Source organism: Alosa sapidissima, chromosome 4 (assembly GCF_018492685.1).
Source record: "Alosa sapidissima isolate fAloSap1 chromosome 4, fAloSap1.pri, whole genome shotgun sequence".
Taxonomy (NCBI): domain Eukaryota; kingdom Metazoa; phylum Chordata; class Actinopteri; order Clupeiformes; family Clupeidae; genus Alosa; species Alosa sapidissima.
Window position 1 is genome coordinate 10,158,783 of NC_055960.1, and position 14,803 is coordinate 10,173,585.

General features: G+C 49.3%; 1 protein-coding gene across 9 annotated transcripts in view; it reads left to right on the forward strand.

Annotated features, from left to right (window-relative positions):
* Positions 1-14,803, forward strand: part of itpr1b (inositol 1,4,5-trisphosphate receptor, type 1b) — a 127,986-nt gene that overhangs the window by 68,411 nt on the left and 44,772 nt on the right. For all 9 annotated transcript variants that reach the window (XM_042088140.1, XM_042088141.1, XM_042088142.1 and 6 more), the window contains 2 exons: positions 1,874-2,003; positions 2,821-3,008. In XM_042088140.1, the coding sequence (XP_041944074.1) occupies positions 1,874-2,003; positions 2,821-3,008 (318 nt within the window). The remainder of the gene's footprint in view (positions 1-1,873; positions 2,004-2,820; positions 3,009-14,803) is intronic.

Here is a 14,803-nt window from a genome sequence, read left to right on the forward strand (position 1 = left end):
AGAGAGAGGGGTGTGTGTGTGTGTGTGTAAAAATCATGTGGTTTCACCCGTGTGGAGACGGGGGCATGCCTCAGTCCAGAAAGAAGGGTCGGGTTGGCGTGGAATGGAAAGGTCACTCTGGGTTTTCTCAAAGACTTCGTCCCCTCTGCTCCCAACCAGGGTCAAAGTTCAGAGCAGAAAAGCCAACTGACAGTAAACAGGCCAAGAGTCGAGACATTTTTGTGGGTCTGTGGGGGTGGAGGGGGACTATATCCTTTAGACTTTTTATTATACTGTAGTTTCACTCACATGACTCACACATCTTAATGGACTGATATTTAGCAGTATATGTACCTTGGGTGGTCGGAATGGGAGACCAAAATGTAGGGATTTCACAGAATCACGGTTTTGTTTCCTTTGGAGCTGATGAAGAAAAACTTGTCATGTTATTTTTTCTTTATGAAGTCCACCACTTTGACATGACTAGTGAGGTGCCCGTTCAAACATGCCGTTCCTGTAGTAAACCCGTAGCACAATTACATGCCCGAAGGCAGGCCTGCTTTAAAAATAGGATGATAGGAAAGAACATCATTCCATTCAGTATAATGAATACTGAATATTATATTATAGCTGTAGCTGATCAAAATGACATAAGCCTAAAGCTTTCATGTAAGGCTATATACTGTATTTAGCCTACTAAATAACTTAATAATAAAGACAAACCATTTTTTAGAAAGATGCATCATCAAATGAGTTTTGCAACGATGTGATTCAAAAACAGTCTAACAATTTGGGACCTTGCAGCCGGAATTGTCGTTTGTTTATTCAGTCTCAAGTCCAAAGTAGCTTGTGCTATTCAAACTGTCAGTTTATTGTACATAATTGTTATGTTATTTTGAAGATCAGCTGCATACCTGTGTCTGTTTGGCGTGTCCGCTGAATCATTTTATGCAAGCAAACTGCATACAGGGAATCTTTATTGTTGACATCAGACATGATAATCATCCAAACATCTTGTATCTTGACCCTTGATGTGCCCTGATTCAGTGCTGCCAAAACTCCACTTACCCTCTCCGTCTCTGGCCCTACACTGTGCTGTGTGAGAGGGGGAGTGGCTACACTAGAGCGGAGAAACCCAACGTGTGCCAATATATTTAACAACATATTTTGCATTACTTATCCAAACAAACTTGGCACTGCACTTACTCATGCCTGTAGCGTGGCACCTTCCATGTTTGAAATCAATCGGACTAACCAGGGATGTAGTGGAGGCTAAACGCAAGTAAACACAATTTATCCATCTCTGAAATTTCAGAAATAGAGTTTACCCACCTCTTATTAGAGTTTATCCACCTCTCAAAAGAGTTTACTCACTTTTTAACATTCAAAAATGATAATCACACTGTATTATCCAATATTATCCTATATTCCCAATATGTACACTCATCAACACTCTAGGAACCATTTAATAGGCCTACCACTGGTATTGTTATAAACATTTCACAATAACCTCCACCATCATCAAACATGTTCTGAATGCCTTTTTAAAAAATCTGATACCGCATGCACAGTCCACCTTACCGAGATCGCAGAATTCGTAGTTTACCCACCTCTTCAACCACTACATCCCTGGGACTAACGGTCTGACAGATATGCAAATAACACACACAGACAGACAGACGGTCCCGTCACTGTGTCTCTTACAAGCACTGGCATGACACAGAATCCGTCAGAGGAAGATGAACTTGTGTGTGTGTGGGGGGGGGGATTGCATTTGTGTGTGTGTGGATGCTTTTACCTCCTTGGTCTACACACACACACACACACACACACACACACACACACACACACACACACACACATGCCCTGACCGCTCTTCTTCTTCCCGCCAAAGGGTGAAGCGCTGAGGCAGATTCTGGTGAACCGTTACTATGGCAACAACAAGCCAGGGGGCCGCCGCGACAGCCTGACGAGCTTCAGTAATGGGCCGCTCAGCCCCGGAGGACAGGGCAAGGCTCTGACAGGTGTGTGTGTGTGTGTTTTAGTGTGTATCTGTCTGTGTCTGTGTGTCTGGTGAGTACACTTATGCAACAGTTGACTCATCAGAGTTGTTTGAGTGCGTGCCCCCCTTCCCCCTTCTTTTTCTCTGAAGCGAAACGAAAGGCATCGGTGCTGCTTGAAGACGCATGAGCCATCGCGCCCGCTCGTAGCCCCACATAGCCTATCGCAGACCTTGAGTGGGCACGGCCGCTGGAAGCATATGTGCTTAATGCGTGCACAGTCGCACATCGATATCCATCCGTCCTGCCGCCCCCTCCTCTCCTTGCCCATCCGTGTCACCGCTCATTAGATGCAGCGTTTCCCACGTAATAAGACCCAGTTCCGGCGACTTGTGCCGCACGCCACTGTTGCCAGGAGACAGAAAGCCCACTTCTTGGGCGAGTTGCTTAGGGACCCACCTGCAGCTGCCAAGAGAAAAGCAGGAGGACAGGATTACAGCTGCTGTTTCTGGCACTTTTATGCAACTGTCCTCATAGTTGTGCACAAATCATATAAAGTTCAATGAAAAAATATGTCGATCACTAAACCGACGATGGCTAAGAAATCATTCAAGTTTATTGAGATGAATCAAACTGAATGAATCAAACCCCCATTTTAGCAGAATGTGTTACATAATCTGCATTAGATCAATCAGATCAACTGCTACAGTATGTTGTCTTGGCGTCTCCTTCTTCCTTGTTGAGGGTGCTGCACAAACCATCCTAGGGCTTACATTTGCCTTGCATAATTTTATGATCTGTCTTTCTCTTTCTTGTCGCTGGCTTGCCTTTGCACGTGGAGGCGCCGGAGTGGGTTCCAGCGTGAGCCGCGGGGAGATGAGCCTGGCCGAGGTGCAGTGCCATCTGGACAAGGAGGGCGCGTCGGACCTGGTCATCGATCTCATCATGAATGCCACCAGCGACCGCATCTTTCAGGAGAGCATCCTGCTGGCCATCGCCCTGCTGGAGGGAGGCAACACTGTCATCCAGGTACAGGCCCTTGACAGGAGCTCCACTGCCTCCGCAAACGTGGTCACTCATATGCCACCTTTCCCTGGGGTTGGTGTGTACATCGCCGTCCATATTGGGTGGTGGTGGTCTAGTGTTTTATGCTTTATCCGTTCTGTGTGGAATACCTGACATTAGTAGTTCAGTCAACCATTTTGCCACCATTTTGTCCCTGAGCAAGGAACCTAACCCCCAGCTCCCCTGGGCATACTGTCCCTATAGTTAGCTCACTGCATAAGAGCACAAGCTATGTTACAAGTTGACAAGCGTGATTTATTTTTGCGGAAAGTGTGCAGGACTGAGCGGCGGTCATATTTTTTACCGCTTTGCGATACATCTAGTTAATTTATTAATTAATTTATTTTTAAATAATTTATTCTATAATTAAATTATTCCATGCACTTTTACAATCTAATACATTTTTAGAAAACACAGTTGATTGAGGAATTTGGGCAAATGAATATAGTCGGCTGCATGATAGTTAATGGTAGTTATAGTACAGGGCTTAAGCTAGCCTGGTCTGACTACGTTTCTCTTCGTCATACAGTCTGGAACAAAGTAATAATAATCTGTCTCCGTAATGGGCGGATGCTTATTTTGAGGTTTAAAATCATTGGAGTTCCCTTAGCCAATCAGCAACGTTTGGTAATGACGTATGCTGTGCGCCGGAGTTCAGGCTCTTACGCTTACCACTTCCGCTTCAGGCTCTTACGGCTCCTACACACAGTTGCGTTCCGTCAACGCATGCCAGTGGGTGTTCCCGACGGTAGCTATGCAAATGACTTGAAGTATAACCGTAATTTGATTGGTTGGTGCCGTCCGTAGATTGGCTTGATTGGCCGGTGCCATCTGTCGGTGCAGCAACAGCTTAACTTCTCAACGCGAGCGACGGGAGAAACGCGACGCAACGGACCCACAATTCAGTTCGGCAACGGATCACGTGAGCCCATGTAAAGTGAATGGGATGCGTCTCCAGCAACGCGATGCACGCAGCTGTGTGTAGGAGCCGGTACGGTACAGATCCACTTGTACTTCACTTCATTTTGTCTTGTCGCATTCCACTCTAGTCCTATGGGTGACGTCAAGCGACTTTAACGCGCCCGCAAAGCAATCCGGGAAGGCAGCGCTGCATTTGAAATAATGTCGCGCGTCAAAAAGCTGGCCGATGCCCAGCTTTATGCAAATGAATCCGTTGTACGCGAGGCGGCTATCCAATGAAAGCACGAGGTTGTAGGTCCTTTGTACTACCACAACAGTGCCTGTGAAACTTTGGTTCCGCTTACAAGACAAATAATGTTTTAACGATCTCTTCCACGACCACCCAGTAGGCCATAAAACAAACGAAACTAGGATTTGGATTAATATATTGACTGTTGGTGTTTCTGGTGAGGATTGCATTGAGTAGTTTAAATAAAACAGGATTTCGAAATGGCTTGCATAGTTTGTTTAGGCTATTAATGTGTTGTATACTGTTAAGTATATGCCTAAAATTGTGGTCCATTTGTGGAAAAACACCTTAAAATAATGTTTCCAAAATCGTTTCAGTGGTTCATCAACTCGTAACAGGGTGAACGGCACTTCTGCATTCACTTCGCAGCCCTCTATCGGCTATAACCGCACTATGTAAGTTTGCCAGATCGGGTAGCGGATCTATAGTTCGATGGAATGAGACATAAGAAACTACAAATTTGACTTGCATCTGATGTCGCAATACATCGTACTTTTATAAGTCATGCAAAATATTCTACCTTGTCTGTGGACATCATTATTTGCAAAGCCGGTGCTGGATAAACAAATAGCGTGCGTGCGACAGAGGGAAAGTTCTTTGGTGTTGCTTTAAGATACGTTAAAACGAACTGAGTATGAGCTGGTAACTGACATTTTAAACAAAACGTCCACACAGGACTGAACGAGGGCAGGCAGCGCGACCCCATGCGTATGACGTGTCGTACAAGTGGATCGGTACCGTTACGCTTCCCACTTCTGCTCTCAGTAGTAAACAGACCGCTGGCTAGTATGCAGGCTACCTGACCGCCAGGGCAGTCTCTTCGTAGTGGATATCTCTAACTTGCGCCAGCCACAGACCGAGATTTGTATACCAAAAGCGTCACGTCGCCGAGATTATATCAGCTCTTGTCACACGCCAGTTTTCCCTCCTATCTCTTCTCGCCGCTTATCAGACGATTGTTGTTCTACGCAGCCCGGTGACTTCGTCGGAGCTTACTTCGTTCTCCACGGGCTGTTCAGACTACACTCTCGGATAAGTTGGACTGTACTGACGACCTACGTGTTATTTAACCTGGAGCTTGCTCAGTTAAACCAACAGTTGTTCGGCATAAAACAACGCAGCCTGCCTTGAGCCACGCTCGGCGACTGGCTAACGTTACTGTCCACAAGCACGGTAGCCTCGCCTGGAGCCCAGCTCTGCCACAGTCGAGCACAATCACAGCAGCCTTGCCTTGAGCTCCGCTCGGTAACCGGCTAGCTCACGTCAAGACACACCGCCTCGCCTTGAGCCCCGCTCGGTAGGGTAGCTAGTAGCTAACATTCCATTCCTTAAGTAGGCCTATGCTGCATTGATTTTGTTAAGGTAATTTGAGAGTAGGGAGGAGAATAACGAGCAGCAAACGTTTATTTGAAAACATGATAAGTAGTGATGCATGTAGTAGCCTACACTTGTGCGTTTAGGTTTAGCTATCACCATCTGATAAATCAAACTTTTCCCAAAGCCAGTTGGAAGGAGAGTTATAAGACGTCCTTGCCATTTATAAAATTGACAAGACAAGCCTCTTGTTCCTGCTTTAATCGCGTGATGCCCTCGAGAGTTGAGACAACTTCGCGGATAGCTTCTGGCGTCTCTTCCTCCGTCGCCATTGTTGCTATGCTGTTGAACTACAAGCTTCGCTGGACTACAAGCAACTCGGCAGGCAAGTTCCGCGTCATCACTCAACTGTTTGCTGATTGGCGCGGTCGTACGCGAACCGCATACTGTGGATTGGGCCAGACTACGTGCTAGGCTGAAATCATCAAATTTTGGCCGGAAGTACATAGGATGGTAACACCAGGCTAGGCTTAAGCACCTCCCCAAAAACTATTCTGAAGCATTGATGTTTGTTTATGTTTGTTGACAGACAATGTCTGTTCTTCCTTAACAAACACAGAAAACAGGCAGGTCCTGTTTGCTGCATGCTTGCATGCATGTAAGTAGTAGTGCCTTTGCCTTTGCAATCATAATATAAAACCACCAGGCATGCATAAAGCTATTCAGCTTTTCATCACAGGGCCCAATAAAAAATAAAAAATACGTTTCGATATGCATGCATTTGGCTAGATCTGGTCTTGAAAATGTGTGAGATTTTGCTTAGAAGAGACCGGAAGAGCATGTCATCGATGCAGGAGAGAAAGGAGCCTCCGAGGAAAGGGGGAGAGCAAGGAGGAGAGGAAAAGAGAGGAGTGAGGAGGAGAAGAGAGGAGGGAGGAGGAGAGCAAGGAAGAGAGGAGTTAGGAGGAGAGGAGAGAAGGCGACAGAGGGAGCTGCTGAGAGGAGAGCCCACAGACATCCGCTGGCTGGGAGCGATCCAAGTGTGGAGCAGGCTGGGAGAGATCCAAGTGTGGAGCTCGTCATTGTCTGGCCAGAGCCAGCCAAGGGAAGAAGGGGGTTGCCATGACAACGGCACACACTCTGCTAACCTCACAGCAAGGTTGGGAACAGGGGAGGCAAGCTGAACGGGGGAAGAGAGGAGAAGAAGGAGAGGGGGGGGATTGGTTGGTTGACTGCAAAACTGATTGTAGGGCAATTACATTTCCCAGCTTGGCAGGATTTGTGTGTGTGTGTGTGTGTGTGGGTGGGTGGATGCTTGCACAAACAGGCCTGTTGCATAATCGGCTTGTATTTGCATAGCCATTCTACCTGATGATAGCCTGGCTTCCCATAGCCTCTCTCACAAAGACGCTCACATGACCGGCGTTACATAAGCGGCCGGCTGCTGCACGCACAGCGCAGCGCAGCGCAGAAAAACACTGCGGCCCGCCGCTAACTAGGTCATCCTGTGCTCCCTGAAAGGAGGGCAAAGCCGGGAGCAGCGCTAGTCACCCTGCCCCCCCCTCCTCCTCCTCCTCCTCCTCCCCCTCTTTTTTCTCTTCCTAGGTCTTTTTCTACTCCTCCTTTTCCTCCTGCTACTCCTCCTTCTCCCTCTCCCCCACCACTTCTTCTCCTCCTTCGCCTTCTCCTCCTCCTCCTGCACCTCCTTCTCCACCTCCTTCTCCTCCTGCACCTCCTTCTGTCTGCCCACTCCAGAATCCCCTCTACCCCTCTCTACCCAAAGGGCCACACCCTCCTGTGCGCTCAGCCCCGGTGGCTCTGCAAACGTGGGGAGAATCACATGCTCTCTAATGACTTGTGTTTTTCTTGCTTTCTAACCAGCTCCATTAAATGCTCAGTTTTGTAAAAATAATGGGCACATTCAGGGAAAGCGTAAACAACCTGGAGGCGTCATGCAAAGCAGCAGATTTCTGAGAATTTGGTGGCACGGAGGGCGACCGATGACAGTGTGTGTCTGTGTGTGTGTGTGTTTGAGATGAGTAACTCGCGTGGGACCGGGTCTAGACTGCACATTCCCATCCGCTCCCGCAGGTGCTGCAGAGATCAGATGCAGGAGCCGGTGTGTCTGCAGTGTCATCTATGCCAGCGCATGGCCACATGAAAGCAGGCCTGTCTGTGGAGTCTCAGAGAGAGAGAGAGAGAGAAAGAGGGCAGAGGAAGTGATGAGTGGTGTCCCGCGCTTGAAAATTAAAAAAAAAAAAAAAACAGCCACACTTCAGAGGGGAATTACTGCACTGTTTGATTCTGAGTATACTTTCTTTTTCTTGTTGCGGTTCCCCACCATTTTGCTTCCCTTTTCATGGTAAAACAGTAGTTGTTGTTGTTTTTGTTTTTTCACTTTTTTTTTTTGAGAATAGCTGTTGCACCAATCAACTTTCACTCCAACCTACCAAGACCCCAGCACCAGCTGCTCTGCCCCCACCTGGGGAGGGGCTCTCTCTGCTGTCTGTCAGATGTAGGGAGAGGAACGTCAGCCTCAGCCCTGGGCCTTGGCCTGCTCGCAGCTAGCTTGGACACATATAACCTCCTCTCTCCTCTGTTCTCAGTTCTTTTTTCCCTCTCCTCTCTCTCCCTCTCCTCTCCTCTCCTCTCAGTAGAGCGTAATGGTTTCCATGGTGATGGTGAGTCACCGATACTGGGCACCACCGCTGTAGCGGAACACATTAGTGCGCTGGTTAGCGGGGATGGGGAATAAGGACTGACATGTGGGTGGGGGGGGGGGTATTTCTGGCGAGCTCTTCATGCCGTCGGCCCCCTCCCTCGTCGCAGAGCTAAGTGGGCCTCCATGACCTCCAAGACCTTTGCGAGCGCACACTGGTTGCATAATCTCTGCCTGATGTTTTTTCTCTCTCTCACTCTGGCTCTCGCTCCCTCCCTCTGCTCACTCCCTCCCTTCCACTCTCTTCTTCACAGCCCCCCCCCCCCCCCCCCCTCACCCACCCACCCCCACCCCACCCTCTTTCCAGAGGACAAGCGTTCTTTGTTGCCGGGTCACGTATGGCGCTGAGTGAATCAAAAACATATCAGCGGACGCATCACATTTCTCTCATGTTGCATAATGCCTGAGGACCACTGCCCCCTTCTTGCAGGGACACACTGAGGCCCTCTTGTTTTCTGTTCCTGGCAGAGGGGAAAAGCAGGACAAAAAAGGAGAGGGGAAGAAAAAAAAAGGAAAACATGTTAGCCAACCAGGTTGTTTGTTTGTTTGTTTGTTTTTAATCTGGGATTGTAAGCACACCAGAAACAACAATCCCGAAGGAGAGAAGGTATCAAGTGATGGAAGACAGAGAGGGGGGGGGGGGGGGGGTTATAAAGAAAATGTGTTACTGAGTACAAAGAGAAGTGGGCCAGGTCATAGCCCCGGGTTCGTCCAGCCTCCCCACAGGCCTTCTGGGCTATCCTCCTCTCCTCTCCTCTCCTCTCCTCTCCTCTCCTCTCCACACACTCCGGGAGGTTAACACTCCCCACCTTCCCGCGACACCAAACAGCCTCTCCTCCCCTCTAGATGTGGGCCTACCAGCCATTCTAATTAGGTGCTTTCCCATGGCAAAGCCAGGGTGGAAAGTTTTTTTTTTGGTAGAAGGAGAAGCATCCACGTTTTCTCTCTCTCTCCCTCTCGCCAAGTTGGTGAACAGTGTCCCTTTCTTGCCCCCTAGCCTCTCTTCCCTAAATGGCCCCAGTGTGGCGATCCCTTCAGTTTCTCTTCTCGTGTCTGCTGACCGTTTACGGTTTTGTGAAGAGCGAGAGCGAAAACAAGGACGGTCGTGGACGTGGAACGTTTTCTCTCTTTTTTTTTTTTTTTTTTTTTCCTCGACTGCTGCTGGCCCCTCGGAAATAAGTGCAAACAGCAGCTCAGCATCTGTTCCTCGTCCGGCCGCCTCCCTTTCACTTCCACGGCGCTTAAGTCCAGGGTTTTGGGAACGCTCCCCTGAGCTCCCACTGTGACGGGGGCTGCGCTGCGGCTTTGGCCAGTTTCATTTCACGTTGGCCGGAGCAATGCGCACACACACACACACACACACACACACACACTCAGTCAGTCAGTCAGTCTGAGAATGACAGAGGGAGTATTTAGGCGTAGGAAAAATGCAACGGAACGACACGTGTGTTTCCATGGTGAATGAAATGAATGGGGGAGGATGGAGGCTGGGGGGCTTTTTTGAGATTGATATCTGCTGCTGGTGCACCTCTGTGCCTCGCACCCTTTAAAGGCCGGACTCTCTGACGTGGTTGGCCTGAAGGCCAGGGGTCTTCTCCACACTGGCAGAGCAGGCCTCAGCCATCCGTCTGCACTGAAAATGCTCAGTGCCTCACAGCCGTGTGTGTGTGAGCAAACGTGCATGTGTTGTGGAAGCCTGGCTGACCGTTGACTGAAATGGACACCCGTGCTCCTGGCAGTGCGTGGGTCTATGTGTGGGCACAAAGCCTACGAGGACACAGACTGTATCAGGGCCTTGGTGACACTGTGCCACCCAGTCCATTAGCCTGGCTGTCCTCTTCTTCTGCTTAGGGTAGGCCACACACACACACACACTCCACTCACACATCTATAAAATGCTCTTTTTTACACTTTTATAGTGTAAGCTGAGACATCAGGCCAAAACTGGCAGAAATTCTGCTGTGCCGATCATATTGGGCCATGTTATTCTTAGCCACAGGCTAGACAGGCATGGCTAGCATACTGTACATTGCTTTGTTGCTGTCTTAAAGGTCAGTCATCATGCATCACGTCTGCTGCTAGTGCTGTTTGCTGCCGTTGAGCACAGGAAACTGAAAGGTGGTTTATCTGGCACAGAAGGTTGATCCCCAACTCATTTTCAGCCCTTCCGCCACCACCACTGCACACCTACCTGTTCAGCGTCATCGCTGTGGCAAAGGGTGAAGGCATAGTTTCCACCTAATATCATCACAGAGGCCCCATTGCTAATATGTGTGGTGTCTGGGTCTGCGACTTGAAAAATCGAACAAAAAACGGAGTGAGGGGACACTCAAGTCCAGCTATCTGAAGCAGACGCTTAAGAGTCCATTCATCCGCCCAGTACCCCACCTTCCCCAAAGTTGGCCCACACGAAGCCTCGGAGGTTGCTAAGAAAAGTATTAATAGAAGTGTCAGATATGGCAGCTGGGATTACTCCTTCTGCTAGTAGGCCGAGGGGAAGGGGCAGGGCGGGGAAGCACAGGGGGCGTGAACGGAGGTAGCACTCTCCTTTAAGACCTGTTGTGTTTGTGTGTGTGTGTGTGTGTGTGTCTCTGTGTTTATCTCTCTGTAAGTGTAAAGTGTGCACAATTGACATGTTTGTGTAGTGTTTGTCTGTGTGTGTGTATGTGTGTGTCGTTCGGTGAAGCCCCCCCCCCCCCCCCCCCCCCCCCCCCCCCCCCCACCACCACCACCACCCACCCACCCACCCACCATCATCATCATGCAGTTCTCTGATTTCAGAGCTTTCAGGTCACTCTGCACACCTGTCGCTATCCACAGCACCACAGTTAATTATTAGCTTGTGACCTATATAGACCTATACTGCTCAGTGAAAACACCACTGCTCTATGACCGCCACACACAACACAGCACAAGTCATTCACAGAGCACAATGGATGGCCACAGCCCAAACGGATCATGCGTAAAACTAACCCTCTTTAGGTAACCTATGGAAGCCCTGATGGTGTTAATTCCCCGCACATTGTTATTTGTGAATGTACAGTATGTACTGTGAGTGTGTGTGCACGCATGCATGTGTATGCGTGCTTGTGTGCACGACTGCGTGCGCATATATCACTCTGTTGCATAAGGGGTGGGGGCAAGGATACCCTGCTAAGGCCCCCTGAATACCGCACTCTGCCCCCTCCCTTCCTCAGTCACCTTTCAACACACACACTCACACTCACACACACATACATACACACACACACACACACACACACACACACACACACACTCACACACACACACACACACACAACATGTAGGGAAGCAGGTGGCATGTTACTTAACTGGAATGCACACAGTAGCTTTGGCCTCAGATCTGGCACAGACCTGATTTTACAGTTTGCTCACACACACACACACACACACACACACACACACACACACACACACACACACACACACACACACACGCACTCCATGATGTGAAGCTCCCAAATATGCCTGTGTCTGTGTCTGTGTCTGTGTGTGTGTGTGTGTGTGTGTGTGTGTGTGTGTGTCTGTGTGTCTGTGTGTTTAGATGTACAGTTGAGCTGAGCAAATATTTTCAGGCAGTTTCAAAATACCTCTGCTTCTTTTCACAAGGCATTTTTCCTAGCAGTTTGCATTACATTGCAATTCCCCATGTTGCTGACTCTGAAACGAGACCCTTTGCATGCAGTGCCGACGTGGCCACACATTCAGGCCCAAGGTCCTCTAGCGTTGTACTGTAGTAGCTCAACATGTTGGGGTCATGTACACCTCTACCCCACCCCCTCCCAGGAACATGATGTGCTTTTCAAAGTATGGAAAATGTAACCGTGGTCATTAATGCAGGAAATAACCGTGGTCATTTATGCAGGATATAACCGTGGTCATTTATGCAGGAAATCAAAATGGGCACATGAGTTTCATGTTGCAAATGCACTATGCGCAGTAGGTTCATGGACATTGAATGCAGTTCCATAGCTAGCCCTAGTACTTGTTGTGCTGAATGTTGAAATGAAATGGAGAGCGGAGAGAGGGAGTTGGCCCAGAGACCTCGGTAGCAACTGAAGCGTGCACAGCCAGGCCTGTTACATCACCACCACACAAAGATGGAACCAGCAGCCAAGCAGGCAAGCATTAAATCACTCAGTCGTGTGTGGACACATGTACACCAAGGTGCGTGTGTGTGTGTGTGTGTGTGTGTGGATGTGGATGTGTGGGTGTGTGTGTGTGATGTTCTTTCTTCCTTTTGTCCTTTATTCCCACCAAAACGAAAGCAGGACACTAGAAGTGAAGGGCATTCAGCAACACTGCACCCTCCTCCAGCACCTCAGGCCCCCACCCCCTCACACCCCCCACAAGTGAAAAAGGTTCCCGTGGCGACGGGGCTGGGCACAGCTTGGCATGGCATGGCGCTGCGCCACTCTGCGGCCCCCTCACTGATTACAGCAGCAGCTTCAGTGCTCAGCCAGCCGACTGCACCCGCCCGCCCGGCCTCCCGCCTGCCTGCCTCTCTGCCTCTCTGCCTCTCTGCCTGCCTGGCCTCCGTTATAAATAGAGCTTATATAACATCCCCCAGTTGATGCCAGGAGCCAGGATAGCAGCAGGAGAGAGAGAGAGAGAGATGGAGGGAGAGAGACACGGAGGGAGGGAGCGGAGAGAGGGGGGGGCGGGGGGTGTTGGTACAGATTGACCTTTCTGAAGCGAAAGAGCATTCTCTCTCGCCCCACCTGTCTGTGAGGCGTCCACCCTGCCGCACTTCCTGTGAAAGAGGCTGGCAGGTGTCGGGGCTGGCACGATAGTGGCGTCACTGCTCTGGCACTGCGATCGCCGCTCTTGCTCGCTCTCTCGGCAAAAATGTTGGTGCCCATTTCCTGGAAACCAGTACCACTGCCAGTGGCGTGCATTTAGACAGCCCTCTCTAACCCTCGCCCTCTTTCTCCAGTGTGTGTTTTTTGCACACACACACACAGAGCCAGCAGAGTGTATGAGATGGCACTGGAGGTGAGTTCAGCAGCCCTGTGGATTATATTATGTCTGTCCACGCGCCTCTGTGTGTGTGTGTGTGTGTGAGAGAGAGAGAGACATTCATCAACATTATCTGTGTGTCCCGGCTGCCCTTTGAGACGTGCACATGCGCGCCAGACAGTCTAAAGGGCACCTGCTGCCCTCACCTACTTACTGCCGCAGTCCTCGGCTTACATTCCTCACACCCTCTCCAGCTCACTGGACTACGCGCTGGCCTTCGTGCCCTGCGCTGGGCTATCAGACACTGTGGCCTTGGCCGTCTAACTGGGCACCCTTACACTGGGCTATCAGACACGATGGCCTCCGCCGTCTAACTGGGTACCCTTACACTGGGCCATCAGACACAGTGGCTAACTAGCCGGCCCGCGGGCATGCGTGTGGTGTTCACATGGGTCCTGGAGCAAGCTGCTGTTAATCGGCGCTGTAGGATGGACCGGGTCACTGTGCTGAGCAGGGTTCAGGTCCAATCCGGAGGTGGACATCCCACGTTCGAGAAGTCCTGTCAAATCATTTTTCCCGCTGTTTACTATACCAGCTACTGCTAATAAGGACAGTTCTTCTGCTGTTTACTATACCAGCTACTGCTAATAAGGACAGTTCTTCTGCTGTTAACTATACCAGCTACTGCTAATAAGGACAGTTCTTCTGCTGTTAACTATACCAGCTACTGCTAATAAGGACAGTTCTTTCCCTCTGTTAAGTACACTGAAGGAGTGCATGGCAGACTTACTGTCTGAATCCAGGGTTGTCCACCTCTGGGTCCAGTGGCAGTAGAACTGGTGTATGTGTAACTTGTGTATTGATCCTCAGCCCAATCTAACACACACACATAGAGAGAGGCAGATACACACACACACATACGACAGTCTTTTGGCCATCATATGTCGGTCAGGTGTGTGTGTGTGTGTAGAGTCTGACCTAGGGACAGATGAGATCACCCATTTATGGTAACACATAGTCACAAGGTCTGCTGCACATTTTGGGTTAATACGGTTACAGCGCTGCTGCTGCTGCTGTTGTGTTTTCCCGAGTGGCGCTCTCTCTGCTCCGCGTTTGCCCGGCTTATGTAACCGTCCGCCCCTCCAGATTGTAATCTCATTGAATGGTCCTGCTCACCCTGGGACTTATGCTCCTTTAACTCGATTGAAACTTTATTTGTGTTTGTTTGTTTGTTGTCCTTTTCTATGAGCTGTTTTTACTTCCTGGTGAAGGGAAGATTAAAAAGTGGAATTTTAGAGCTGATTAGTCATACCACATAATTTTAATCATACACGTACCATTTTTAAACAAACATATTTTTTGATGCACTCTTTGTATTTATTTTGTGTCTTTAGTAAAGCGACAACAAACAATCAGATGAAAGTAATATAGTGCATATTTCCTGCAGTGTGTGTATATGTGCGTGTGTGTGAAAAAGGGCGTATGTGTTTTCTGCTCTTGAGTGAGAACGGAGCAGAGCCTACAGTGAGTGCAGCT